Raw genomic sequence first — 25,965 nt, 5'->3', positions numbered from 1 at the left:
GAAGATGGCAGGGGAGGCAGGGAGGAGGCCAGCAGTAGGGATGTGCATGAACCAGTTGGGAGGCCCTGTTTCGGATCTCCGAATTGGTTTGAAGGACGGTGTGCATGCACGTCACTTCCGGTCCAACATGCAAGGAAGTACGCTGCCACCCCGTGGGGCCGTTTTAAAAGACAGTGCCAGCAGGGGAAACGTGGGGGTTAGGGGTAGGGGTGGTAAGATCACCCTCCCTGCTCCTTAAAGGTACCCACACCGCCGTCGAACTGGCCACTGGTGGTTCCATGCACATCCCTAGCCAGCAGCCTCCTCTTTTCTCCTGGGGCTTTTTGCAAACTTTGCATGGAGTGGGAGAGAGAGGTGCTCCTTGCAAAGCTTGCCAGGGTCAGGTCAGTCCCAAAGAGCTGCTCCAATGGCAATAGTATTCTGCCACCCTGCTGATGCCCCCAAAATCTGCCGCCTGAGGCAACTGTCTCACTTGGCCTCATGAATGGGCCACTCCTGGCTCTGCCCAACCCTTGAAGAGAGGTGATGCTCCTCTTGTCTGTTTTTCAAAGGCTCTTATTTCAGGTTCCTGTCCATGCCCAAGAGGACTCTAAAAATAGCCACTGACACACATACAATGGCACAAACATAAAGAGCTCATAAAGAGCTGGTTTAGAAGCTCACCTGGCATGCAGGAAGCCGGGAGTTTAGGCTCCCCACTCTCTGCCACCCCGGGGTGGGGGTGGGGAATCGGAGCATGATGATTCAGAAGTAAGTGGAAGCATTGCAGCTCCAGGCCCCAAACGTTGCTGACTTTCCAGGACTGGCCTGGAGTCCCCAGGAAACAGCCTCCATGTCCAGGTGACTGGTGGAATCCTTTCATTGTCCATTTTCCATTGTAATTTGTATCTTTTGTGTAGTGTTGTTGTAAGCCTCCCAGAGAACAATTTGTTATGGGGTGGCTAACAAATAAAGTTTAATTTTATCATTAACAATTTTATTATTTATTTATTTATTACTATTATTGAAAATATTAGGAGGGGCCCTTTAGCCCATTTGGCCGTCGTCTGATGAGCCGGTTGGTAGTGTCACGTGACACTAGGCCTTCCTAGTGTTGGCTCCCACTCTGTGTGGAAACTGGTACCATTTAGCACCCTTTAGGCACACATTAAAATTAGCACATTTTTGACATAGATTAAAAACCTACCTTTTCCCAGGAGACCATTTTAGATGCTTTTTAACATTGCTGTCCTGGTTGTTGATTATTTACCCTCTTAGTTCCTGGTGCTGCTTAACTGCGTTTGGATTGTTTTAGGAATTCCATCTGGAATGTGTTACATAAATTTAACATGTATTACATGTGTTAAATATAATTAACGTTAAGAAAGACAGAAAGAAAGAGTGATGGAAGGAGGGAGGGAGGGAGGGAGGGATAGTAATGACTGGATAGAGAAAGAACAAAAGAAAGAAAAATGGATGGAGAAGGAAAGAAAGAAAGATGGAAGGAGGGAGGGAGAGAAAGTAATGACTGCATAGAGAAAGAATGGAAGAAAGAAAAAGTGATGGACGGATGGAAAGAAATAGAGAAAGAAAGAGTAAGGGATGGATGGATGGAGAAAGAAAGAAAAAAAGAAAGAAAAGGAAAGAAAGAAAGAAAGAAAAAGTGATGGATGGATGGCTGGAGAAAGAAAGAATTGTCCCACTGAGGGTGTGAACGAAAGAGAGCACCCAATTAGCTGGCTCTCCTGGCCTCTTCAGACTACATAGGGACATAGGAAGCTTTATTATACTGAGTCAGACCCTTGGTCCATCTGGTTCAGTATTGTCCGCCCAGACTGGCAGCGGTTTCTCCAAGGCTGCAGGCAGTGTTTCTCTTATAACTCCTTTACTAAGAAACATTCCAGGCCGTTCAGATGAGTTTGTTTTTTAAAAAATATATATTATTCTTGTTGACTCTGACATTACAGATAATGTAGCCAAATTTTGTGTGGTGGCCAAGAGAATCAGACAGGCTCTAATAGCTAACCAGTGGTTATACTTTAGGATGGATTCTTATTAATGTTTAAAGTTTTAACTTTGTACTGCTGGTCAGAGACTGGAAAAAAACTGAACTGGACATTTTAGTACACCCCCTAGTCTACATGACCATACCTGGTGTCAGCCTAGTGGACTAGGAACCTAGGAAGCTGCCATATACTGAGTCAGACCCTGGGTCCTTCTAGCTCAGCGTTGCCTACCCGGACTGGCAGCGGCTTCTCCAAGGTTGCAGGCAGAAGTCTCTCCCAGCCCTACCAGGAGACTCTGCCAGGAGCCTTCTACAGCAGCTGCCTGCTTGCATGCAGAAGGCTCCTGGCAGCGTCTCCAGCTAGGGCTGGGACAACCTCCTGCCTGCAACCTTGGAGAAGCCGCTGCCCCTGAGAGGGGGACTCTCTTTCTTACAGCGCTCACTCGCACCAGGAGCCTCCCATTCCATCCTACCACCAGACCAGCTCTGGTGGGACTACATCTCCCAGCAGGCCCCGCTCTCTCTCGCTCGCGCACGCGTGCGTGGGTTGAGTCTGCGCACGCGCCCTTCTCTCCACGCCCTTCCCCCCCCACGCGGCTGTGCGTAATCTGGGCAGTCCAAGATGGCGGCGCGCTGGAGCAGCGAGAATGTGGTGGTGGAGTTCCGGGACTCGCAGGTAACCGGCTCTTTCCTGGGCTGGGGCGCATGCGCCAACGCGGGCTCGGGGCCTAGTTGCCCCGTGGGCCGGGGTGGGGCTGCCCCCCTTTCACTTCGACGGGGGTGCTCGCTTCCCACCCCCGGTGGCTCCAAAGTGAACCCGCCTCTCGGGTGCTCCTGGGGGCGGGGGCAGGCCGCCCTCCCAGGGTCGCTGGCCCAGGACAGCCCTGCCCCCCACCCGCCCTCCATGGGGCAGCACCGGCCCAGGACAGCCCTGCCCCCCACCCGTCCTCCATGGGGCAGCACCCGCGTGGGGAGGGGTCCCTCTGGTGCTCTTCACGTCGAGGGGGCGGCCGCTGCCGCCACCGCTTCGGTGCCCTGAGAGGCTGCAGGGTGTGTCGGGTTAAGTGCAGCTGACTCCAGAGTAAACAAGAGGAAGCAGCCAGACTAGATGGGCAGCCGTGGGTTAGTCAGGACTGACTTGTGGCCCAGCTGAGCTTCATCTTCATCCTGCCTGGCGTCGTCGTGGTCATCATATCATCATCATCATCATCATCATCTATTTATCACTATCATTTGATCAATTAAGTGCCGTTGACTCTTAGTGACCACACAGACAGATTCTCTCCAGGCAGATCTGTCGTCCACTTGGCCTTGAAGGTCTCTCAGTGGTCCATTCATTGCTGTCGTCATCCAGTCCGTCCATCTTGCTGCTGGTCGTCCTCTTCTTCTCTTTCCTCCAACTTTCTTCTCTTTCCTCCAGCATCCTCTCCAACTCTTTCCTCCAGCTTTGCAATCGCATAGACAGATTCTCCGCAGGATGATCTGTCTTCCACTTGGCCTTGAAGGTCTCTCAGTGGGGCGTTCATTGCTGTCGTCATTGAGTCCATCCATCTTGCTGCTGGTCGTTCTCTTCTTCTCTTTCCTCCAATGTCCTCCCCAACTCCTTTCTCCAACTCTGCAACGAAATAGATTCTCTCCAGGATGTTCTGCCTTCAACTTGGTCTTTCAGGTCTCTCAGTGGTCCATTCATTGCTGTCGTCATTGAGTCCATCCACCTTGCTGCTGGTTGTCCTCTTCTCCTCTTTCCTTCAACTTTCCCCAGCATTTTATGGGCTTCTCAAGGGAGCTGGGTCTTCACACAATGTGTCCAAAGTATGATAGTTTGAGCCTGGTCATTTGTGCCTCGAGTGAAAATTCTGATTTGTTCTAGGATCCATTGGCTTGTTTTCCTGGCTGTCCATGGTCTCCTCAAAAGTCTTTTCCAGCATCAAGGTTCAAAAGCATCCATACTTTTTCTATCTTGCTTTTTCAAAGTCCAGCTCTCGCATCATTGTCATTATTGTATTTTCAATAGGTTTGTTTTCCTGCCTTCAAGCCCAGTGCCTCTCAAGGTGACTCCCAATTAAAACAGCAATACAATACAATACGATACAATACAATAGTAACATAAAACTACCTAAGGACCTGTCAGTTTAAAACAGCATCCCAAACCGAGCACCAAAAAGGGCAGCAGTTAAAAACTAAAAATGAAAGGGTTTGATAAAAACAAAAGGGTTTGACTCAATGCTATGTGAGGGAAACATGCACTGGATTGTGATGTGGCTACTGTTTTTATAACCCTCTAACAAACAGAGGAATTTGATCCACACAGGTCCGTCACTTTTTAATGTGTGGTCACTGCAAAAGGATGTCCAGTTCTGGCATGCATACTCAGTGTGCAAGGCCATTTAATTCTTCTGAAGAACAGTAAATAAATAATAGGATCATTGAGTTGGCCAAATATGCAGATGCTCCTGGGGAATCTGTGATGAAGTGAACACCAGGCTAGTTTAGGAACATAGGAAGCTACCATATACTGAGTCAGACCATTGGTCTATCTAGCTCAGTATTGTCTTCACAGACTGGCAGCAGCTTCTCCAAGGATGCAGGCAGGAGTCTCAGCCCTGTCTTGGAGATGCTGCCAGGGAGGGAAACTTCTGCATGCAAGCAGGCAGGTGCTCTTTCCAGAGTGGCCCCATCCCCTAAGGGGAATTATCTTACAGTGCTCATACATGTAGTCGTTGGTGTTCTCTCTAAATGTTTTCATCTCTGTGCAGAATGAGTTTTGTACTGGGCGGAAGAATCAAGGCAGGGCATGGTGCACATGTATTCAGAGTAGGACCTTCCTGATTCAACCTGAGCAGGATCTAAAATTAACTGAGTGGTCATAAAAAATCTTGTGAGTGCATGCACATCCGCAGGCCTTAGAGCAGGGGTGGGGAACCTTGGCCCTCCAGCTGTTTTTGAACTACAACTCCCATCATCCCCAGCCATGTGGCTGGGGATGGTGGGAGTTGTAGTTCAAAAGCAGTTGGAGGGCCAAAGTTCCCCACCTCTGCCTTAGAGGGAACACTGGTAGTCGTCCTCCCATTCAGATGCAAACCTGGGCAGACCCTGCTTAGTAAAGGAGATGATTCATGCTTGCTACCACAAGACTAGCTCTTGGGTCTACTGCTGAACCTGCCTTGCTTTCCAGTGCAGAACAGATATGCCCCTAACACAAGCTTAAGCCCTGCTTCTCGCTTCACCAGATAAATCTTCCCTGTTGGGAACTCTCCTCTCTCCAAGCATCCAGCCCACCTTCTCTTCTCGTCACCAGCTGTTCTGGGCTGCAGTTTCAAGGCAGTGTGTGCGCATGTGTATTTGGAATGGGGCCTTCCTGATTCAATCTGAACGGGATCTAAAATTAACTGAGCAGACATAAAAAAAGAGGTTTTCACATAGAGGTTGGATGGGCATCTGTCAGGGAAGCTGTTGCAAATTCTTGTAGTGAGCAAGCGCGTGGTCTAGAAGATTTGCTAGATCCCTTCCAACTCTAAATTCTTTAATTCTGTGTAAACTTTCTTGGGTTCCCAGGCCAAGGCTCAAAGATGGTACAGAAATGCAATAAATAAAGGCTATAATACAATGTGGTTTGAAGGTCTATTGACTGTTAGTAAAGGCTGATGATGAAGATGAATACAATGCATGTTAAAAATTGCAGAAGCAATCAACACACTGACTTGCATGTGTGAGAGTATCTCCCTCCCCCTCGCCCCCAGATTGAATTTCTAGAGACTGGGAAGGGGTCTAAATCCTGAACTTTTGTGTCCTTTTAAAAAACATATCTCTAAAAGTTAAAATGGGGACACAATAATTCTAAAAATTATTTTCCCTCCTTCTCTCTCTAGTTGGAATCATACAGGCTTGAAAAGCCGCATTGCTTTTCATGCTTAGAAGCTTTTGAGTTCCTGCAAATAGGAATGTGGCATACAGGAGGCTCTTCCTCCAACCTATACCTTGGTGTAGTGTTAAAAAAATAAAAATTTGATGGAGTGTCCTGTCGATCTAGATTTTTAAATTTATTTATTTTACATTTATATCTCGCTCATCCTCCAAAGAGCCCAGAGTGATGTACATGGTAATGTTTATCCTCACAACTACCCTGTGAGGTAGGTTAGGCTGAGAGATACATGATTGGCCCAGAGTTACCCAGTGAGCTTCATGGCTGAATGGGGATTTGAATTCCAGTCTTTCCGGTCCTTGTCCAATGCTCTATAAGCTATGCCACGCTGGCAAATGCCTAAGGTCACCCCAGTTCCAGGCATTCTTCATCTGGGATAAATATGCAGAACAATCTCAATAAAGAGGAGGATCATGCAGAAAGCCATGGAGTGGATAAATGTAAAGTGTCCCAATGGCAGATGACATAAAGCTCTTGAAAGGAAGATTGACCTCCATTCCCAACCATTCATCATGCTCAAAGTACCAAGAAGCAGAATCTAGGACAATGATCTTTGCTGTTTTTCAAGTGAGGGCCACTTTGGCAAAAAACAAACAGACCCTTCAAGCTGTTTCCTACTGTGCTGACTTCTGCATTAGTACTGCACTTTTTCCAGTGCTGGGAGAGCCCCTTTAAGAGAGATGGAGCTCTCTCTTAAGAGCTCTAGGAGGAAAGCACTGGGAAGGGCTATGCTTTGCAGCACTCTGTGTACGCCTTCCCAGGTGGTGTAGGGACTCAAGAGAGCTCAGTTTCCCTTAAAGGAGTCCTCTCCTCCAGTGCTGGGCAAAGCACAGAACTGCATGGTGTGTATGACAATTTAGCCTCTCTCAATGTCGGCACATGGAGCAAAGGCCCCCCGGCGATCTTGTTGAGTGAGCAGAAACCCTTGGGTGCAGGTGATCCTTCAGGTATGCAGGTAATAACCATTAAGGTAATAACCAGCACCTTGAATTGGATCTGGAAACAAATTATCAGCCAGTGCAGCTCTTTCAAAATAGGTGTCCTGCTCCAAGTGAGCAGTTCCAGAAAGAACCCTGGCAGCTGCATTCTGCACCAACAGAAGTTTCCAAATATTCTTCAAGGGCAGCCCTTCTCGAGAAAGGGCCACAGCTGGCACACTAGCTGAAGCTGTGCAAAGGCACCCCTGGCCACCACCTCCACCTGAACATTCAAAAGCAGAGCTGGGTCCAGCAACACCCCCAAGCTGCGCAAATGCTCTTTCTTGTCTGGGCCTCCATGTCCAAAATGCAACATGAGGATTGCCATAGGATCTGGATTCTTACGGATCCTTGGGAACTCTGACTAGTGCTCCCACCTGCTTGTTGTGTTGCGGCTCAACAAACTTGGCCAGAGCAGACCTGGTCAGTGGCCGAGAGAGACATCGGCTGACAGTTGGAACTCTGCTTTCTAAAAAGCTTCTAAAAAGCTTGCAGAGAGCCTGTTAGGTCTCTCCAAAAACAGATGTAATCCTAGACTGTGTGGAGGTGGCTCTTGAGAGGAATTTGCAACAGATTTGATGATTTCCCCAGAGCTCCTGGAACACAGTCTGTAGCTATGGCTCCAGATTCCTCTGAAACACAGCAGGAACTGAGCAATTACGGGTGCCTGAAGGACCCACTCAGAGGGGATCCTGTTGTTTGGCTCTAGCAGGTCTTCCGAGGTAATGAGAAATGCTTCCCAGAAGGCCAAGTCCTGGAGGCTTTTTTGGATGCTGGAATTTCTTCTTCCTAACTTGAGCTCATCTCTCCCTTGTCCGCGCACACGCACACACCCCCACACCCCCACCTTCCAGCAGCTGTTGTGTTTACCTACTGACCTATTCAGCCCAGCAGGGAGGGGCTGCAAGGCAGGCTTTCATCCTCTTCTAATCCATCACTGGCTCTTCTGGTGTTGTGTTTGATCCCGAGGCTGGCTGATGTGATGCAATATGCCACTATCTGGGGTGTTATTGAAGCAGTTGGCCTGCACTGCGCACTCAGTCTGTCTGTGCCTTTGGGAGCAGTCCCCATAAGAACAGCCCTGCTGGATCAGGCCCAAAGCCCATGCAGTCCAGCATCCTGTTTCACACAGTGGCTCACCAGATGCCTCTGAGAAGCCCACAGGAAGATGCCCGAGGCCCTTGGTTGCCCTCCTTTCCCAGTTGAGATATAGTGACTGGAACTGTGCACAGTACTCTAAATGTAGCCACACCATAGATTTGTATATGGGCATTTATATTGCTAGCAGTTTTATTTTCAACTCCTTTCTTAACAATTCAGAGCATGGAATTTGCCTTTTTCACAGCTGCCGCACTCTGAGTCAACCCTTTCAACGAGCTGTCCACCATGACCCCAAGACCCCTCTCCTCTGTCACCGATAGCTGAGACCCCCATCAGCATAAGGCTACCTGGGGCTTTTTACTTTAGGAAAAAAGACAACTAAGGAGAGGCATGATCAAGGTCTGCAAATCTAAATAACTGATGGTTTGGGAATTGGCAGGTCTGAGTTTCTTCCCTCTGCTTCCAAATCAGCTCTTCCCTTAATTCCATTGTGTTTTTAAACAAGCACCTTTTGCCTCTGTCAGACTGACTCTGAGTGATTTCTTGCTTCCATCAAAAGAAGGCTGCTCCACTTTGGTCCTCCAGCTGTTTCTGGGCTACAACTCATAGGAATATAGGAAGCTGCCATATGCTGAGTCAGGCCATTGGTCTATTGAGCTCAGCATTATCTTCACAGACTGGCAGCGGCTTCTCCAAGGTTGCAGGCAGGAGTCTCTCTGCCAGCCCTATCTCATTGGAGATGCTGCCAGGGAGGGAACTTGGAACCTCCTGCTCTTCCCAGAGTGGCGGCTCCATCCCCTGAGGGGAAGATCTTCCAGTGCTCACACTTCTAGTCTCCCTTTCATATGCAACCAGGGTGGACCGTGCTTAGCTAAGGGGACAAGTCATGCTTGCGACCACAAGGCCAGCTCTCCTCTCCCATCATCCCCAACCACACTGGCCCATAGAAATGATGGGAGTTGTAGTCTAGCATAGAGATGTGAAGGCCTGGGGGGGGGGGAACGCCCCCCCTTTTTTCCCTAGGCTAGCCTCTGCTGGAAAGTCAAATTTCTGCAGCCCGGCATCAAAATGCCAAGCCTGGCTGTTGTGTGCGATGAGTTGTGTGTGTGTTGCTGCGTTGCTGCCTCTCTTGTCCAGCTGAACTGATGGGAAGGGGCTTCTTTCTCTCTCCTCTTTTGCAGGCAACAGCGATGTCTGTGGACTGTCTTGGACAGCATGCCGTGCTCTCTGGGTGAGTGCCAAAACCTTGGGGATAGAATTGCAGCCAAGGCTGGCAGCTGCCAAGCGGGTCCTTGGAGGTCGATGTGGAGGGCAGGCGGGAGCCCCTTCGGAGACTGGTGCAGAGGTTCTGCGTTACACTCTCAGTGGGGCAGGGGAGTGCTGAAGCATCGGCAGGGCCCCTGTTGAATAAGATGCCGAGTCCATCTAGCCCAGCACCCTGTTTCCAATAGGGATGTGCACGAACCGGTCCGGGGGCCATTATAGAGGCCTCCAAACCGGTTTGAATGTGGCCCGGTCTGGTGCCGGGGGGCGTGGTTCTTTAAGGGCGGTGGGGGGCGTTTTGCACTTACCCCTCCCGCCGCTCCTTCCCCCGAAATGTTTTTGGGGTGGGAGCGTTCCTCCCTGCCGTCCCTGCCCCCCTTGTTGGCTGGAAATACCAGAAGTAGCAATCGCGCATGTGCTGGTCGCTGCCGTGTGTCTGCCTGCCGCACGTTGCACATTGCGTGTGCATGCAGCGTGCGGCGGGCAGACACGCGGCAGCGACAGGCGCACATGCAATTGCTACTTCCGGTATTTCCGGCCAACAATGGGGGCAGGGGCGGCAGGGAGGAACGCTGCCACCCCAAAAACATTTCCGAAAAAGTGGAGGGAGACCCCCCCGCTGGCGCCGGACTGCGTCTCCGTGGTTCCGTGCACATCCCTCGTTTCCAAGAGTGGCCGGTCAGATGCTTCTTCTGGGAAGCCCACAAGCCAGGCTGCAAGGCAGCAGCTGTCTCCGTGTTTGGTCCTCAACACCTTCTGCTGGGTGGCCTCTGAACATGAGGGTCCCCCTGTCATAGCCTAAAGCTGCCAATGAGGCCTGTCCTACAATCCTCGCCCTCCCCAGCCATGGGAGTTGTTGTCCAGCAACCTCTGGAGAGCCAAGCTTGAGAAGCCCTGGATCTTTTTTAAAAAGCCATCCAGTCTAGTGTCACCTGCTTCATAGGAAGCTGCCTCCTACTGAGTCAGGCCCTTGGTCCATCTAGCTCAGTGTTGTCTACACTGACTGGCAGCGGTTCTCCAAGGTTTGAGGCAGGGGTCTTTCCTGGCCCTCCCTGGAGTTGCTGCCAGGGAGTGGACCGGGGACCTTCTGTGTGCATGCAGATGCTTTATCACTGAGCTACGGCCCCACCCCCTCAGGGGAATACCTTTCAGTGCTCATGTGTAGCCGCCCATCCAAATGTAAGCCAGAGTAGGCCCTGCTTAGCAAAGGTGGCAACTCATGTTCTCTGCCACACAAGACCAGCTCTCCTTTCCATCGCTTGGCCGTGAATGCCATATGATCATTACGCATTGAATGAAGAGATGCTTCCTTGCCTCTGTCCTGAACCTGTGGTAGCTTTTCTAACTTTTCTTGTGGATGCTTTCTTTTGAAAATCTAGGATGTGAGTGGATTGCCTAGAGCAGGGCTTTGACAAGGTTGGCACTGAAGCGAGGCCCACTGCTCAAATCCAAAATCAAGAGGTGTTGACTTTTGGTGGGCACGCCTGGCTCTTTCACGTCATCCCATCCTGCTGATGCTTGCAGCCGTTATCTGTCTTATCGCTAATCTTGCCTTGCATGTATTCAGCATTGTTCAGCCTTCAGTGACCTTCTGCTTCTGTTGATCTGATTACCTGATGTCCTTGGATGTGTGTTTTCCAAAGCCCTACGTGCATGCTTTTTTCCTGACACCTGAAAGTGGTTGGGTAATAATCTTGGATAATAGTAGTCTGTAATAATCATGGTATGCAGGTCCCCCCCCCCCCCACACACATGGTGGAGGATCAGGATTGGTGCCAGCCCTGCCTTGCCTTCTAGTCCACCTCGGCTGCATATTTTGGATGTCCTGTTTGCATCTGGGTTGCTCTTCTGCAGTCTCTCCCCACAGGGCAGATCTTGACCCCATAGGGCAGAGCTATGCAATTCTGCTGCCATTTCATGGAAGAGCAGAAAAGCTAAAGAATTTGGGACTTGTGTGCAGGATTTAGTGTTCCGAGAATATCCGCATTCCCTTAATTTTCTCTCTCTAGCCCTTGTGTTTGCAAAGGCGTGCTTAAAAAGTGTGAGGCGAATGAATTAGTTAGATTCATTCTAACTCATGGATAGTGAAATCCAAAGCCAGTGCGGGGGATTGCTAGAGATTTCTTGTTATCGGGAGCAATGCTTCAGTAACCGGAATTGCTACTTGCTCCTTCCTGTGACCAGCAAAATCAGAATAAACAATGCAAAATAGTAAAAATGGTACATGAAGCAAAAAGTAGGCTAATTGGCTGGATTGATTCAGGTAGCAGGATTGAGCTTTTCTTGGGTGCAGAAATGCACGTTCTCCTGCCCCCGGGGTTGTCTCTGAATCAGTCTCTAACTAATCTAACAATTAAGTCTGTGGGGGGCTGGGGGCTTTAGGCAGGCTTTACCACCTGGATTGAGGACTACTTCAGTCCCCCTGTCAAGTTAGTTTTTAATGGGACAAGGTTCCTGCAAGGTGACCTTTGGGATAATTTCATTTGAATGCTCCTCCTTGTGGTGGAATCCAGTGCTTGCTTGTCGTCTCAAGGAAAACTTGTTATCAGGAGTATCCCATGCATAGTCAGTACCTGCTTCTGCCACATCAAAGCTCGTTCAGATGAAGTATCGATTAAGCAAAATTTTAGGTGACAAAATCGCATCATGACAAGAAAATAACCTCTAGAATCACAAGCCAGACAAGGGTCTAAATTTTGACCTGGTCCTTACAGCCACAGAGGAGGGCTTAATCTGTTTCTGGACTGCAGGCGAGGGCTTGCCTGATTGAATATGCCTGCTCTCCCTCCCCCAAATCTTTGAAGAAAGAAAACGAGTGTCGGGAAGAAAGCTCGGTTGGAACCCTCCTCCCTGACATCCTGGTTTTCTCTGTGCAGGAAATATATTTTGTATGTAAGCATTCAACCATGTTATCCCTCCCTGATCAGCCCAGACAGAGGTGTGCATCCTCATCTGCTGTTTGTGAGCGCCAAGTACACTCCTGCCCTACAGAGGGATTTTGGATGCAGTCTCCCCCCACCCCGCAGGACATTCTGCGATGGTCACTGAGCTCCTAGGAAGCGCCGTCCCTTGTCGGTGTGTCCAGTTTCTCTCTCTGGTGCAGTGGCAGGCACCATGTGGGCTTGGTGTCCTCAAGCTTTGGCAGCGTCCCCTTCGAGTGCTCTCAGCCAGCGCCTTCATCGGCCCCCTTGTGTGAGCCCGGCCAGCCACAAGCCTGAGGTCGAGCTGGCACGTCCGACATTGGCCCGGCCGCTGAGGTGTCATGCAGGACTTTGCTGCTGCAGCAGCTTTTTGCAGAAGCCAAGCTAATGCCACCCAGCCCTCTTATTCTTGGCTCTTTTTAGATATGTGTGGCCTTCGTCTTAACCTTCCGTGGTTTAGACTGGAAAATCAGTGGAGGGAGGCCCAGAGTCCACTTTCTGCTTGGTGAAACTCCCCTGGAGACCTCATAGGAGCGGAGTAAGCTGCCTTCTACGGAGTCCGACCCTTGGTCCAGTTAACTCAGTTTTGTCCACACTGACTGGCGGTGGCTCTCCCCGCCCTACCTGGAGAGGCTGCCAGGGGTTGAACCTGGAACTTCCTGCATGCAAGCAGATACTCTTCCACTGAGCTCTGGTCCCACCCCCTACGAGGAATATCTTGCAGCACTCACATGTAGTCTCCCATCCAGATGCAAACCAAGGCAGACTCTGTTTCGCAAAGGGGGCAGTTCCCGCTCCACAAGATCAGCTCTCCTCACAGAGTGGTTGTTAGGGTACCCCTGCCCCAGTGCTGCTCTGCTCTTTCTCCTCCTAGGAGGGAGAGCAGGTGACCATGTATCTATATGTCAAACACGCAGTCCTCAGCATTCCACCCCCTTTCTTTAAATGGTAAATTTCTTTAAATGGTAAATGGTGAGCCAGCGTGGTGTAGTGGCTAGAGTGCTGGACTAGGACCGGGGAGACCCGAGTTCAAATCCCCGTTCAGCCATGAGACTAGCGGGGTGACTCTGGGCCAGTCACTTCTCTCTCAGCCTCGCCTACTTCACAGGGTGGTTGTGAAAGAGAAACCTAAGTATGTAGTACACCGCTCTGGGCTCCTTGGAGGAAGAGCGGGATATAAATGTAAAAATAATAATAATAATAATAATAATAATAAATTGCATCTGTGCAGTTATGGACCACGGAGAGAGGGGCTTGGCTTCTGCCATGGTCCCCATCCAGATCTTCTGCCCCACCCCCCACACATTTTGCCTCCTGGGGCAAAAAGTGGGCGCTCTCACATTGGAGCCAAGTAGGGTTTTCTTCCCTGGACTAACCAGCTGGGTGGTGGATCAGAACCACGACAGGCCAAGGGTTAAAGGTCACTCCTGCTGCAGTCTGGATTGTGGCCCCACAGGCCTACAGTTCACAGTTTGAACAAAGACACATAGATACTCTGGTTACATACTCTGCATGTCATTTAGTTTTATCCGTAGGCTTCCGTCACACTGCAGTGTGACCAAGAAACAATCCTGTGCAGATGAGCAATAATATGCAGATGAGCAATACAAATAAATAATAACTTAAGGAAACTTTAATATGGCAGCAAGCTCATTAGTCAGTGGGTTGGGGTCACAGGGAGGAGAGCAGGTCTCACGGTAGCAAGCATGAATTATCTCTTGCTAAGCAGGATCTGCCCTGGTTTGCATTTGAATGGGAGACAACATGTGAGCCCTGTAAGATACGCCCCTCAGGATGCTGCTGTCCTGGGAAGAGCACCTGCCTGCTTGCATGCAGAAGGTTCCAAGTTCCCTCCCTGGCAGCATCTCCAGGTAGGGCTGGGAGAGACTCCTGCCTGCCACCTTGGAGAAGCTGCTGCCCGTCTGTGTCGACAATACTGAGCTAGATGGACCAAGGGTCTGACTTGGTACAAGGCAGCTTCCTATGAGCCCCAGCCTCAGAACAAGCCCTGAGCAAATGGCGGCCATTCATTGCTTTTAGGGCAAGTATTTGGCGATCCAAATGGTGGGGTGGCCTGGCCCTCCCTAGCAGAATGCCTGCAGCAGGGTGCCGTCCGTTCTCCGTGGCCTGGTTCCTTTCAAAATCAACGCGCCTTCCTCTGCTCCGCCACCCATTGTCGTGATGGGCACTTTGCTAGTACCAGAATACATACTTGGAACCTTTCCTCCTCCCTTTCCTCTGGCATCTGTAAGGCTTCCGAAGCCAGGGGGAGTCTGTAGTGGACTGTGTGCCCCGGACAACTGGATGCAACGTGCAGGTCGGTTCTGATAGGATAACTCCCACCTGCGTGTGTCTTGCAGACGCCGCTTCCTCTACATCGTTAACTTGGAGGCACCAGCCGAAGGGCATCGCAAGATCTCCCGCCAGAGCAAGTGGGACATCGGAGCTGTGCAGTGGAACCCACACGACAGCCACGCACACTACTTTGCTGCTTCGGTGAGCCCCCTGCCCACCCTGCTCACGTGGAACACAAGGAACTGAGGAAGCTGCCTTCTCCCGAGTCAGACCCTTGGCCCATCTAGCTCAGTACTGCCTACCCAGACTGGCAGTGCCTCTCCGAGGTTTCAGACAGGAGTCTTCCCCAGCCCTAACTGGAGAGGCTGCCAGGGATTGAACCTGAGAGCTTCTGCACGCAAGCCTGCAGAGGCCCTGCCACTGAGCTACGGCCGCCTCCCCCTATGGCCATGCTCCCGTCCCAAACTGGATCCCCACGGTCCCGTTCCTGTGTAGGGTTGGTGACACTTTGGTGATCCGCTGCGTGGGTTTATGTCGCAGGGACGAGCTCACACCTTTTAACTCTGCAGTTAACTTGCAAGAACTGCTTCTTGCAGGATGTGGAATTGTGGGGTTGTACTCCGTCCGGTATTTGGAATTGCAAGTCTTGTAAGCTTCCCAAGAGGCGGGGCTTGCACCTGTTATCCACCCTTTCCAACATGACAGAGGTGAGGGTGCGCAGCCGTTTTCTGTTTGCCTCCCACACACGGTTTTCACATGCAGCACCAGAAGTGGTCCTTCAGAAGCGAGTCCTGTGCATGTGTGACTGGGACTGCTGCCGTCATGTAGGATGGCTGTTGATGAGACAGTTATGGCATTGCAGCACTCTTTCCCCTGCCAGTTTGGAGGCTCTTCTTAATGCAGATGTTCTCAGCCTTGGAGGCCCAGATGTTGTTGGGCTCCCTTTACTAAGTAGGGTTTGCCTTGGTCTGCATTTGGATGGGTGATGACATGTGAGCACTGTCTGCTGTAAGATATTCCACTTAGGGGATGGGGCGATAGCTCAGTGGGAGAGCATCTGCTTGGCAGGTTCCCTCCCTGGCAGCATCTCCAGGAAGGGCAGGGACAGACTCCTGCCTGCAGCCTTGGAGAGCTACTGCCAGTCAGTGTAGACGAGACAATCCTGAGCTAGATGGACCAAGGGTCTGACTCATTATAAGGCAGCATCCTAGGAGAACCTGGCTTAACAGAGTATTTTGGAAGCGTGATGCTGTTTGGGATGCTCCCAAAGGAGAGCTTTTCCTGGTGGTGTGCAGATTTTAAGCAGTATTGTTTGGCAGGAAGAGGCTAGTCTGGCACATATGCTCCACTTCTCCCTGACAGCTGGCCAGAAGAAAGCTGGTCAGTAGCACCTCCTGTTTTGTTTTAATTATACATTTACACTCACCTCATTTGATGTTCAAGGCAGTGTATCCACCTCAGGACCAAAAAAAACCACCCTGAGGATAGAAACATAAGATCAATAAATGAATAAATGTGCCATTAAAGAAAAGAGGATCTAAAACGGACAGTGTAGGAACTCATTTGAAGTTGAAGTGCCCAAAGCTGTCCTCAGAAGTTGCACCTTGCAGGGTTTCTGGAAACTTCAAGGTGTGTAGTGAGAGCCAGCATGGTGTGGTGGCTAGAGTGCTGGACTAGGACCGGGGAGACCCGAGTTCAAATCTCCATTCAGCCATGAAACTAGCTGGGTGACTCTGGGCCAGTCACTTCTCTCTCAGCCTAACCTACTTCACAGGGTTGTTGTGAAAGAGAAACTCAAGTATGTAGTACACCGCTCTGGGCTCCTTGGAGGAAGAGCGGGATATAATTGTTGTAGTAGTAGTAGTAGTAGTAGTAGTAGTAGTAGAAGTAGTAATAGTAATAAGTGGTGTGTGTGTTGATGCACTTTCTCCAGGAACTTGTTCAGGGAGCCTCTGAGTGAAGAGCACCCAGGAGAAGGGTAGAAGGCCTTGCTTCCAAGGCCTTGCCTTGGGATTTGGAGCAAGGCCTTTCCAGCTAGTTTCAAAGGACAGGGCTGAGGGGCTCAAAGCCCAGGGAGCAGTTCTCTAGCTACAGACAGCTGCCCTTCTTAAGGCTTCTCTTGTTCTCTGTTTAATTCCAGAGCAACCAGCGAGTTGACCTGTACAAATGGAAAGATGGTAACGGGGAAGTTGGCACCTCCTTGCAAGGGCACACGCGTGTGATCAGGTATGGGGCCCTGGTGCACTCCTCTGTCAGGTGGGCTAAGGAGTCCCTCATATTGGCTTATGTGGTTGGGAGTTTCGGCCCTGATGTGAGGAGCTGGATGCTGGAGTCCACACGTCTTTTTTTCTGCCTGCAGAAGGATCTTGACCCCCATGTCCCATACAGGGGGTGGGGGAGTGCAGCTGATGCCGCTGCTGTAACCTTGGGGTCTGTATAGGTGAATAAATATTCCTTGGTAGCAGCCTCTGAACTTGCCTCCGTGGCTGACTTGACATATTCAGGATATGAACTGGAGCTGGTATAGCATTGTGGCTCGAGACGGGGTTCTGGATTGGAAAGTCTCTGGTTCAGACCTTACCTTTGTCGTGAACTCACTAGCAATGTTTTTGGTAACAGGGAATCCCAGATGTTGTTGACCTCAACTCCCAGCATCTGTAGCTACTGCCACAGCGCATTATAATGATGTTGCCGCACAACTCCTTAACATTATTATAATGCACCACAGCTGGGGATTCTGGGAGTTGAGGTCAACTACATCTGGGATTCCCTGTTGCAGGGGAACGCTGCTCGCTCACTCGCCTGTCTTGTAGGGCTGCATAGCAATTACAAGTAGCCACTTGAAAGTGCTATTCAAATGCTAAGTATTAGGATAAGTAACCAGAGCACTATTCAACAGCTTGCTAACAGCTCTTATCCTAAAAGAGATGATGCTTACAGCAATATCAGGGTGGTTCTGTCGGGCAGGGTGAAACATACCATTCCCTGCTGTGAGTCCCCAGATCCATCAGTGGCTGCTAGTTTTGATGGCAGTGGGCTATTTCGAGGCTTAGAGGCAGGATGCCCCTGAATCCCAGTTTCAGGGGAGCAGCAGCAGGAGAGAGGGCATGCCTTCATCCTTTGCCTGTGAGTGGGGAGCAGGATGCTAGACTAGATGGGCCTTGGGCCTGAAAGTCCACTGAACAGGGCTGTTCCTGTATTCTGATGACCAGAGGCTGGGTTGGGTATGGAGTAAGATTTCGCATTAAATATATTGTGGTGCCTTTTGTTGACAGCGAACACGCTGGTGTTAGTGATTGTGGGGAGCTTGACCATGGCAAGCTCCCCGGGTTGAGGCCTGCTGCTGAAACCTTTTGCCCTCCTCCCTTGGTTTGGTTGTCTCTTTTCCAGCGACTTGGACTGGGCGGTGTTTGAGCCAGACCTGCTGGTTACCAGTTCGGTTGACACCTACATTTACATCTGGGATATCAAGTAAGAGCCGGACGCCACTCGGAGAGGGTGGGCCTGGCCTTCTGTGGCCTTTGGGAGCCAATTCCTGTGGGGCAGCTGGGATTGGCATCGCTCAGATGTGGGTTTTCTGGACATTTTTGAAAGGGAATGCAGATTCTTTCCTCTTTTGCATGCTGGGCTTCAGAGGGAAGGGGAGATGGGTGGAAGTTGCCCCTGCTCCTATTCAAGTGACCGTGCAATCGTAGTTTGAAATTCGATTGCTGCACGTGCACAAGTCTGGTGCCTGGAGGTCAGCCAGTGAATTTTCGGGAATGGAAAATTTCCCACTCCTTTGCTGCTTCCTAGTCCTCCTGAGACTTCCAGTCCAGAGGCAGGTCATGTCCCTGCATCAGGTGTAAGGGGATCAGAAAAATCACTCCTGGTGCAGATCTGCAGAAGCATTGCCTGCCCCCAGAGGAGGCTGCTTGCTGCATCTCTGCATGAGGCACAGCTCTGGGTTTCTGTCCTTTCAAGCACTTGACTTACCTAGATATGTGACCTTTACAGAAAACTAGGTGATGGGCTTCTCCCGAGGGTGGGGTTGTTTTTTGCCCGTAAAAGTTAAGCTTATGGGATGCAAGGAGGAAGAGTGCACCTCCCAGTCTTAATTCAAGGGAAGAAAAGTTGGGGCAGCACTGACCTGGATAGAGCGTGTATGCTTATGCCAGTATTGTATTTCAGAGATACCCGAAAGCCCACGGTCTCGCTCTCTGCAGTTGGTAAGTACTGGTTGGTTGATTGGGTGGTGAGGTTGAATTCCCCCCCTTGGTGTCCTCAAGACACCTCCCCACGTGCTGCGGTTGTCGATCACACACAGGCTGTGTAGATATGAGAGATGGTGGTGTGCACGGAGCTGGTGCTTGCCGGTTCAAAGATGGTGGGGATCTCTTTAAGGGCGGAGGAGGGTGCTCTTCCCCCTCTCGCTGCATTTCCCCTGCCGGCACTGCCTTTTAAAACAGTCCAGTGGGGTGGCAGCGTACCTCCTTGCTGTCCCTTTGCCTCCTCGGACCAGAAGAGACCAGAAGTTGAGCACGCTCAGCAGCAACTTCCAGTCACACTGTAAATTAAAACGAGAGAAAAATCATTTTGAAAAGGAGATGATGAGGAGGAGGAGGAGGAGGAGGAGGAGGAGGAGGAGCAGCCAGATTGCTAATGGACAGGAAGCCCGAAAGTGTGGTGATCCCTAAGTGCAGAAACATTGCCTCTGTGTTCTGGAAAGGAGAGGCTTCAGTTACGGGTGGTTCCACCCAGCTCAGTATTGTCTCCACGGCCTGGCAGCCGTTCTCCAGGGTTGCAGGCAGGAGTCCTTCCCACTCCTACCAGGGATGGGGTCCAAGACCTTTTGCAGGCAAAGCACGGGCTCCTTCACTGAACTGCGGCCCTTTCCCTAAAGCAGAGCCAGGATGCGGGGAAGGCAAGCAAGGCTGGAATGCAGCTGGCATCGGGCACAATGAGCAACCATTTTCACGATCATGTTGTCCTTCCTAAACATACTTCTAAATAGCAGACAAGTCCATCCTCTGTGGCATATGTTTTGTTTTGCTTCAAGTTCCAGGCTTAAAATGAAGGTGCCCAGTGCCTTTCAGTGGATAGTACCAGACGGAGATTTGCAGGGTGAGGGGAGAGAGGATTTACCCAAACAGTTGCAAAAGGTGGCTGGGCAGAGCTACAGTGCAAAGCAAAAATCCTGCCCTCCTTTATAATTCACAAATGTTCCATCTCATGGCTTCTCAAGGAATCTGTAAGTTTGATGTTTATGGCAGGAAGTACTTTTTCATGCAGCACATAATTAATCTTTGCGATTCTCTGCCACAGGATGTGGTGATGGCCAGCAGCCTGGATGTCTTTAAAAGAGGCTTAGACAAATTCATGGAGGACAGGTCTATCAATGGCTACTAGTCTGAGCTATAGGTTCAGAGGCAAGATGCCTCTAAACAGCAGTTGCAGGGGAGTCTGTGTTTGTTTGTTTGTTTTATATACCACCCTTCCAAAAAAAGAGTAACAGCAGGGGGGAGGGCCTGCCCTCCCCTCTTGCCTGTGGTCTTCCCAGAGGCATCTGGTGAGCCACTGTGGGAAACGAGATGCTGGACTAGATAGGCCTTGGGCCTGATCCAGCAGGGCCATTCTTATGAAGGGATAGCAGGACCTTGTTGCATACGGCTGGTTTACACAACTGCCTGAAAGCAAGTAAGACAGGAACCAGAGGCTCCTGGTGAGTGTGCATTCCTGGTGAGTATGTTATTAGAAACTGCCCCATCCTCCGGTTCCTGCACCGTTTCCCGACTTCCCCCCAAGATCCCCCCCACCCCCAACCCCACAACTTCAAATGCTGATGACAAGTTGGGCAAAGTATCTTGGACGGGAGTCGGGAACCGGCACACAAACAGGTTTGGGGAGGCAAAATTGTGTGCTTCATACTCTTCTTGGGGGTGTAACTTTCCAATGAGGGCGCACAAATGCCTTGTCCCAGCTCTGCCCTGAAGGCCTAGCTCCCTCCTCCCCAGTCCCAAGGGCTCGGCTGGGATTGGAACCTGGGTGTTCTTGCATGGAAAGTGAGGGTTATGCCTCTAGACTAAACACAGGAGCAGGAGGCAGGGCGTAATATAGATGGGTGGGCTGAGCTACCAACTGCTTCAGTTGACGGTGGGGTTGCCCCCTCCACCGTATCGGCATGGATGGCCTTTCTGGAAAGAGTGCGTTGACCCTCAGGTGTCCTGGGCAAAAAGCCAATTCCATGCTAGGGATCATGAGAGAGGGGACTGAAAATAAAATGGCGAATATTATAATGCCCTTATACAAAACTATGGTGCGGCCACACCTGGAGTACTGTGTACAGTTCTGGTCACCACATCTAAAAAAGGACATTGTAGAACTGGGAAAGGTGCAGAAGAGGGCAACCAAGTTGATCAGGGGCCTGGAGCACCTTTCTTATGAGGCAAGGCTACAACACCTGGGGCTCTTTAGTTTAGAAAAAGACGACTGGGTGGAGAGGTCTATAAAATCATGCATGGTGTGGAGAAAGTGGAGAGAGAGAAATTCTTCTCCCTCTCACCTAACACTAGAACCAGGGGTCATCCCATGAAATTGATTGCTAGGAAATCTAGGACCAGCAAATGGAAGTACTTTTTCACACAACGCCTAATCAACTTGTGGAATTCTCTGCCACAAGATGTGGTGACAGCCTGGATGGCTTTAAGAGGGGTTTGGATGACTTCATGGAGAAGAGGTCTATCAACGGCTACTAGTCGGAGGGCTGTGGGCCACCTCCAGCCTCCAAGGCAGGATGCCTCTGAGTACCAGTTGCAGGGGAGCAACAGCAGGAGAGAGGGCATGCCCTCACCTCCTGCCTGTGGCTTCCAGCAGCATCTTGTGGGCCACTGTGCAAAACAGGATGCTGGACTAGATGGGCCTCCTTGGGCCTGATCCAGCAGGGCTGTTCTTATGTTCATATGTCCTGTTCCTTCTGCAGCTGGAGCCTCCCAGGTCAAGTGGAACAAGAAAAACGCCAACTGCTTGGCAACCAGCCACGATGGGGACGTCCGCATTTGGGACAAGCGGGTGAGTCTGCTGCCCTTCCTTGCCACCCTTCTCTGATGCGAGGGGGCTGCTCGTTGGCATAACGTCTGGAGGGGCCCTCCTCCCCTCCAGCTGCGGAGCTGTTGCCATGCTGCCGGCGGATTCTGTAGAGGCTGCCCCCTCCCCCTCGGTCGTCTTGCCTGGAGCCAGGAGGACTTTCCACTCCGGAATGAAATACCTAAGAGCTGGCTTGATTATTCTGTCCTTGTTGTGGTGGAAGTTATTTTTGGTTCCTCCTGCCTACAATTCCCAAGGGGCTGATAGTGAGAGGCAGCCAGGAAACAGCCTTGATCTAAATGTAGCCACAGGAGTGTGTGAGTTCATATCAGGGCTCTGTGGGGTGAGTCCCCCAAGTGGTCAGGCTTTGGGGTCCACGAAGGTATTGCTTGTGGATCTCGGGGGCCAGAGGCAGTAAAGTGGTCCAAAAGCAAAAGGTGAAGTTCCACGAACAGGAACTGAAGGATCAGGGGTAGGAAGGCACATCTTTGGATGCATGCGGGCAGATGCTTGGTTTCTTGGAAGCTAAAGTCCTGCCAAAGGGAGCATGATCTTTTGTGGAAAATTGGCGGTTTTGTGGGGCATTGCTGGGCAGCTGGTGATCCGCAGAGCATGGCACAACACTTTATTTCAATTATTTCTGCTGTTTTTCGCCATTTTTCTTTTGCCCTCCAGGAACAGAAATCCCACCCCCATTGCCATAGACTCAATGCCTCATTATCTGTGGTTTATTTACCCACATAAATCAGGGGGACTGGAACCCCCACAAATAACAAGGCCCACCTGTATTGTCTACACTGACTGGCAGTAGCTCTCCAAGGTCTTAGGGAGGAGTCTCCTCCTGCCCTACCTGGAGATGCTTCCAGGGAGTGAACCAGGGACCGTCTTCATGCAGGCAGGCAGGTGCCCATCCCATAAGGGAAATCTCCTACACCATTCACATGTCTCCCATCCAAATGCAAACCAAAGCAGACCCTGCTTAGCCAAGGAGCAATGCATGCTCACTGCCACCAGAACAGCTCTCCTCCCGTTACCAGGGCCTCTGTTGGCTCCCCAAATCTCCTGCTGCAGCTGGACCAACAAGCTGCAGCCCACTTTCTGGTCATTGTGGAGCACCAGATGTTAGGTCAGAAGCCCATCCCACTCGTCAGCTGCCTCCATGTTTCAGAGAGCCAGGTGCCTGGGCCCTGTTGGCAGCTTAGTCTTGGTCCTTTCCACTTTGGGGCATGCGTGCAAAGAAGCGAACGTGGACTGTTGCTACTGCTGCTATGTGGCCAAGGGCTTTCCCTTCCCCTGCTGTTCTCATTATTCCAATACTGATTCTTTGTCACGTGGTTGGTTCCAGAATTCAGGGGTGCCTCCTGACCCGATCAAGTGCAGAGCCTTTCAGACTATGTTCCAGGGACCCCTGGTGTTTCTCAGAAGCTCCTCAGGAGCAGAGTTACCTGTTAACAGGGATTCCCAGAAGAGAATCTGTTTCCCATCTGGGAATCCAGATGGGGAAACATCTGGATTGTGGGAGTTTATGGGATACAGTTCCCATAATCCTCAGCCAAAAGCCATTGCAGCTGGGAATGATGTGAACTGCTTTTCAACAGCATCTGGAAATCCCTATTATGGGGAGCAGTGCTCAGGAGTTCTTCAGTGAAAGGGCCAGTAAGGGTGGACCGGCTCCCTGGAAAAACCACTTGCTAACTGCTCGTGACTTTAGGGACATAGGCAGCTGCCATATACTGAGTCAGACCCTTCGTCCATCTAGCTCAGTATTATCTACACAGACTGGCAGCGGCTTCTTCAAGGTAGCAGGTGGGAGTCTGACTAAGCCCTCTCTTGGAGATGCTGCCAGGGAGTTGACTTGGAACCTTCTGCTCTTCCCAGAGCAGCTCAATCCCCTAAGGGGAATATCTTACATTGCTCACACATGTAGTCTTCCATTCAAATGTAACCAGGCTGGACCCTGCTTAGCAAAGGGGACAATTCATGCTTGCTCCCACAAGACCAGCTCTCCTCCTTTCTCCTGCAATCTGCAGCCACATAGAAGTGCCATGTGTATTTTGTTGGTCACACTCTCCTTTCGTGTGTGGCAATGCTAGTCTTCTTCAGTGCCCCCCATAACATTGTTCTGCAGTGTACTGGTGGGGTTCTGTGGCTGATGAGTTGATGACGAAAGGCTTTTCTGGAGCTAAAAAGCTTGAAAGCCACTGGACTAGTTTGCTGGTTGAAGTTTCGTTTGCTGTCTTTTCTTGTGGAAGTCTTTCAAGCAGTGTGTCGTAAATCTGTCTGGCTAGCCAGATGGAGCGTAAAACAGGCAGAGGCAGAAGTATAATAGCAAAGTCTCACAGGAAGCAATTCTCCAAACCAGGTTCTGTCCAAGTCAAATCCAATCAATCCAACAGAGTACAAATCGAAGTCCACGGACAAGGTCAACACAGTCCAGGGTCCAAACACGGTCAAGGCAATACACAAACACAGCCGATTAGCTCACAGAAAATTGACGTTGCTATCAGCAGGGTAGCTGTGGTGCAGTCATCTTAAATAGGCTGACCCCCAGTGCTGTTAATCAAGAGTTCCTGAGTCAGCAGCTTTGCCTGTTGTTCTACACATGTGGTCCCTTAACTCTTGCTGTCTCTTGGACCTACGCCTCTCCACAGCTGAGACCGGCCGCGCCTCCTCCACAGGAGCTGCCTCACCTGGTTCTAATTCATTTCCAACTCTCCATGCGTCGGACCCACTCTCCTTTGCAACTTCTGGTCCTTGCCCTCCCTCCTTTGCTGTAACCTCCTCCAGCTCCTCCTTGGAGTCTTCCAGCATGCCCATGACACAGGGTCTCCTCTTGCAGAAACCCAGCACCGCTGTGGAGTACCTGGCGGCTCACCTTTCCAAAATCCATGGCCTAGACTGGCACCCAGACAACGAGAACATTCTGGCCACGTCCAGCCAGGACAACTCCGTCAGGGTAGGTAGGTGGGCTGGACGGGATTTGGGAGGCTCCTGCCCGTATTGTTGTTGTTATCTGTTAAATGTTTTGAAGCGTTTGTTCGTGGGTGTGTTTTATGCAAAATAAAGTCAAATCCACACTTTATTTCAGTCTCTGACCGGCAGAACAAAAGTAGACAGTTAAGATAAAAGTAAAGACATTTAAGCATTAATGAACTACATTAGTAATAAATTCTAAACTGTATCAGTTGAATTAGCTGTTAACGTCTATCTACCGTATTTTCTGGTAGAAACGTGGCGGCACATATGTTTTTAAAAGTTAATTTTCTCCCCCTGCGGCGTTTACGAGGATGCAGTGTTTCTGCTGGTCTTTTCTGTTCCTCCAGGAGAAAGGGTGCCATTCCGCCGAACAGTTTGTGCGCTCCCTGGGACTACAAGTTGGACTACAACTCCCATCATCCCTGGTGCTTGGCCATTGTGGTGGGGGATGATGGGAGTTGTAGTCCAAAACCGGCTTGAAGGCCAGAGTTGTGCAGCCCTGGAGTGGAGCCTCGGTACCAGATCCCTGAGGAGGAGAGTGGTTGCAAATAGAGCTGTACCCCTCTGCAACACAACACCCCTCCCCCCCGGAACCTTTTAGTTCCCTGAATCTCTGTCTAATACTGCCCATTTGACTCACTCATGAGTTGCTGTTATTAACCATCCTCCTCCTCCTGAGCTGGTCTGTTACCTCTTTTGTTGAAGTTCTGGGATTACCGACAGCCCCGAAAATACCTCAACATCCTGGCTTGCCAGGTTCCTGTCTGGAAAGCAAGATACACGGTAAGGACATTGCAGGAGGGGCAAGGGGAGGGCGGGAGGGAGTGGCTGCCCGAGTGGCTGCCGCCTGGGGCGGCGGTGGGTGGAAGGAACCTCTGGGCAGTTGCCGCTTCCTGGGTTTCTTGCAAAGATTGCTGGTTTAGATGCACTTTGGTCTGATCCCACTCCTGTTCCTAAGCCAAAGGGCATGCTCAGGATCACTGAACACAGATGGCCTTGACTGTTTGTCCTATTTATTTATTGTTCAGTTTCTAAACCGCCTTTCTCCAGACATCCTAAAGCAGTTTTCAAAAATTAAAACACAATAAAACTGCATGAAGATTTCATTAAAACCAGTTAAAACAATAAAAACCATAAAAAAACACACACCCCATAAAAAAGAAACAGACTAGCAGAGGAGTTAAGAAACCTGGCAGCCCCTCAGGGGTAAAAGCCTGAATGAATAAAAAGGCCTCTAGTTGTTTTTTTAAAGAACAGCCACAGATGTCAAGGAGTGGACATTCACTGGGAGAGCATTCCAGAGCCTCTGTGGGGCCACCACAGAGAAGGCCCTGTCCCGGGTTCATGACAATTTAACCTCTCTCGTTGTCAGCACGTGGAGCAAAGCCCCACTGTGGAGAGAATCCTCAGCATGCACTCTTGTGAATTTCCAACTAGCGCTGTCCACCCCATTAAAGAAATCCG

The 25,965-nt window shown here is 50.5% G+C and overlaps 1 protein-coding gene across 5 annotated transcripts in view; it reads left to right on the top strand.

The window, feature by feature from the left end:
- The first annotated feature begins 2,570 nt into the window (after positions 1 to 2,570).
- Positions 2,571 to 25,965, top strand: part of WDR59 (WD repeat domain 59) — a 56,094-nt gene continuing 32,699 nt past the window's right edge. For 4 of the 5 annotated variants that reach the window (XR_008311269.1, XM_053271113.1, XM_053271112.1 and 1 more), the window contains exons 1-9: positions 2,571 to 2,660; positions 9,166 to 9,215; positions 14,529 to 14,664; positions 16,604 to 16,689; positions 17,854 to 17,934; positions 18,634 to 18,671; positions 21,422 to 21,510; positions 24,365 to 24,481; positions 25,207 to 25,284. Coding sequence is in view for 4 of the 5 variants with exons in the window: in XM_053271113.1 (XP_053127088.1) it covers positions 2,607 to 2,660; positions 9,166 to 9,215; positions 14,529 to 14,664; positions 16,604 to 16,689; positions 17,854 to 17,934; positions 18,634 to 18,671; positions 21,422 to 21,510; positions 24,365 to 24,481; positions 25,207 to 25,284 (729 nt within the window). In the remaining variant the exon portion in view is untranslated. The remainder of the gene's footprint in view (positions 2,661 to 9,165; positions 9,216 to 14,528; positions 14,665 to 16,603; positions 16,690 to 17,853; positions 17,935 to 18,633; positions 18,672 to 21,421; positions 21,511 to 24,364; positions 24,482 to 25,206; positions 25,285 to 25,965) is intronic. The other variant, XM_053271114.1, reaches the window with a different exon arrangement.

This window comes from Hemicordylus capensis, chromosome 9 (genome assembly GCF_027244095.1).
Source record: "Hemicordylus capensis ecotype Gifberg chromosome 9, rHemCap1.1.pri, whole genome shotgun sequence".
Classification (NCBI taxonomy): Eukaryota; Metazoa; Chordata; class Lepidosauria; order Squamata; family Cordylidae; genus Hemicordylus; species Hemicordylus capensis.
Note: the sequence above shows the minus strand (reverse complement) of the source record. Positions and strands in the feature narration are given on the sequence as shown.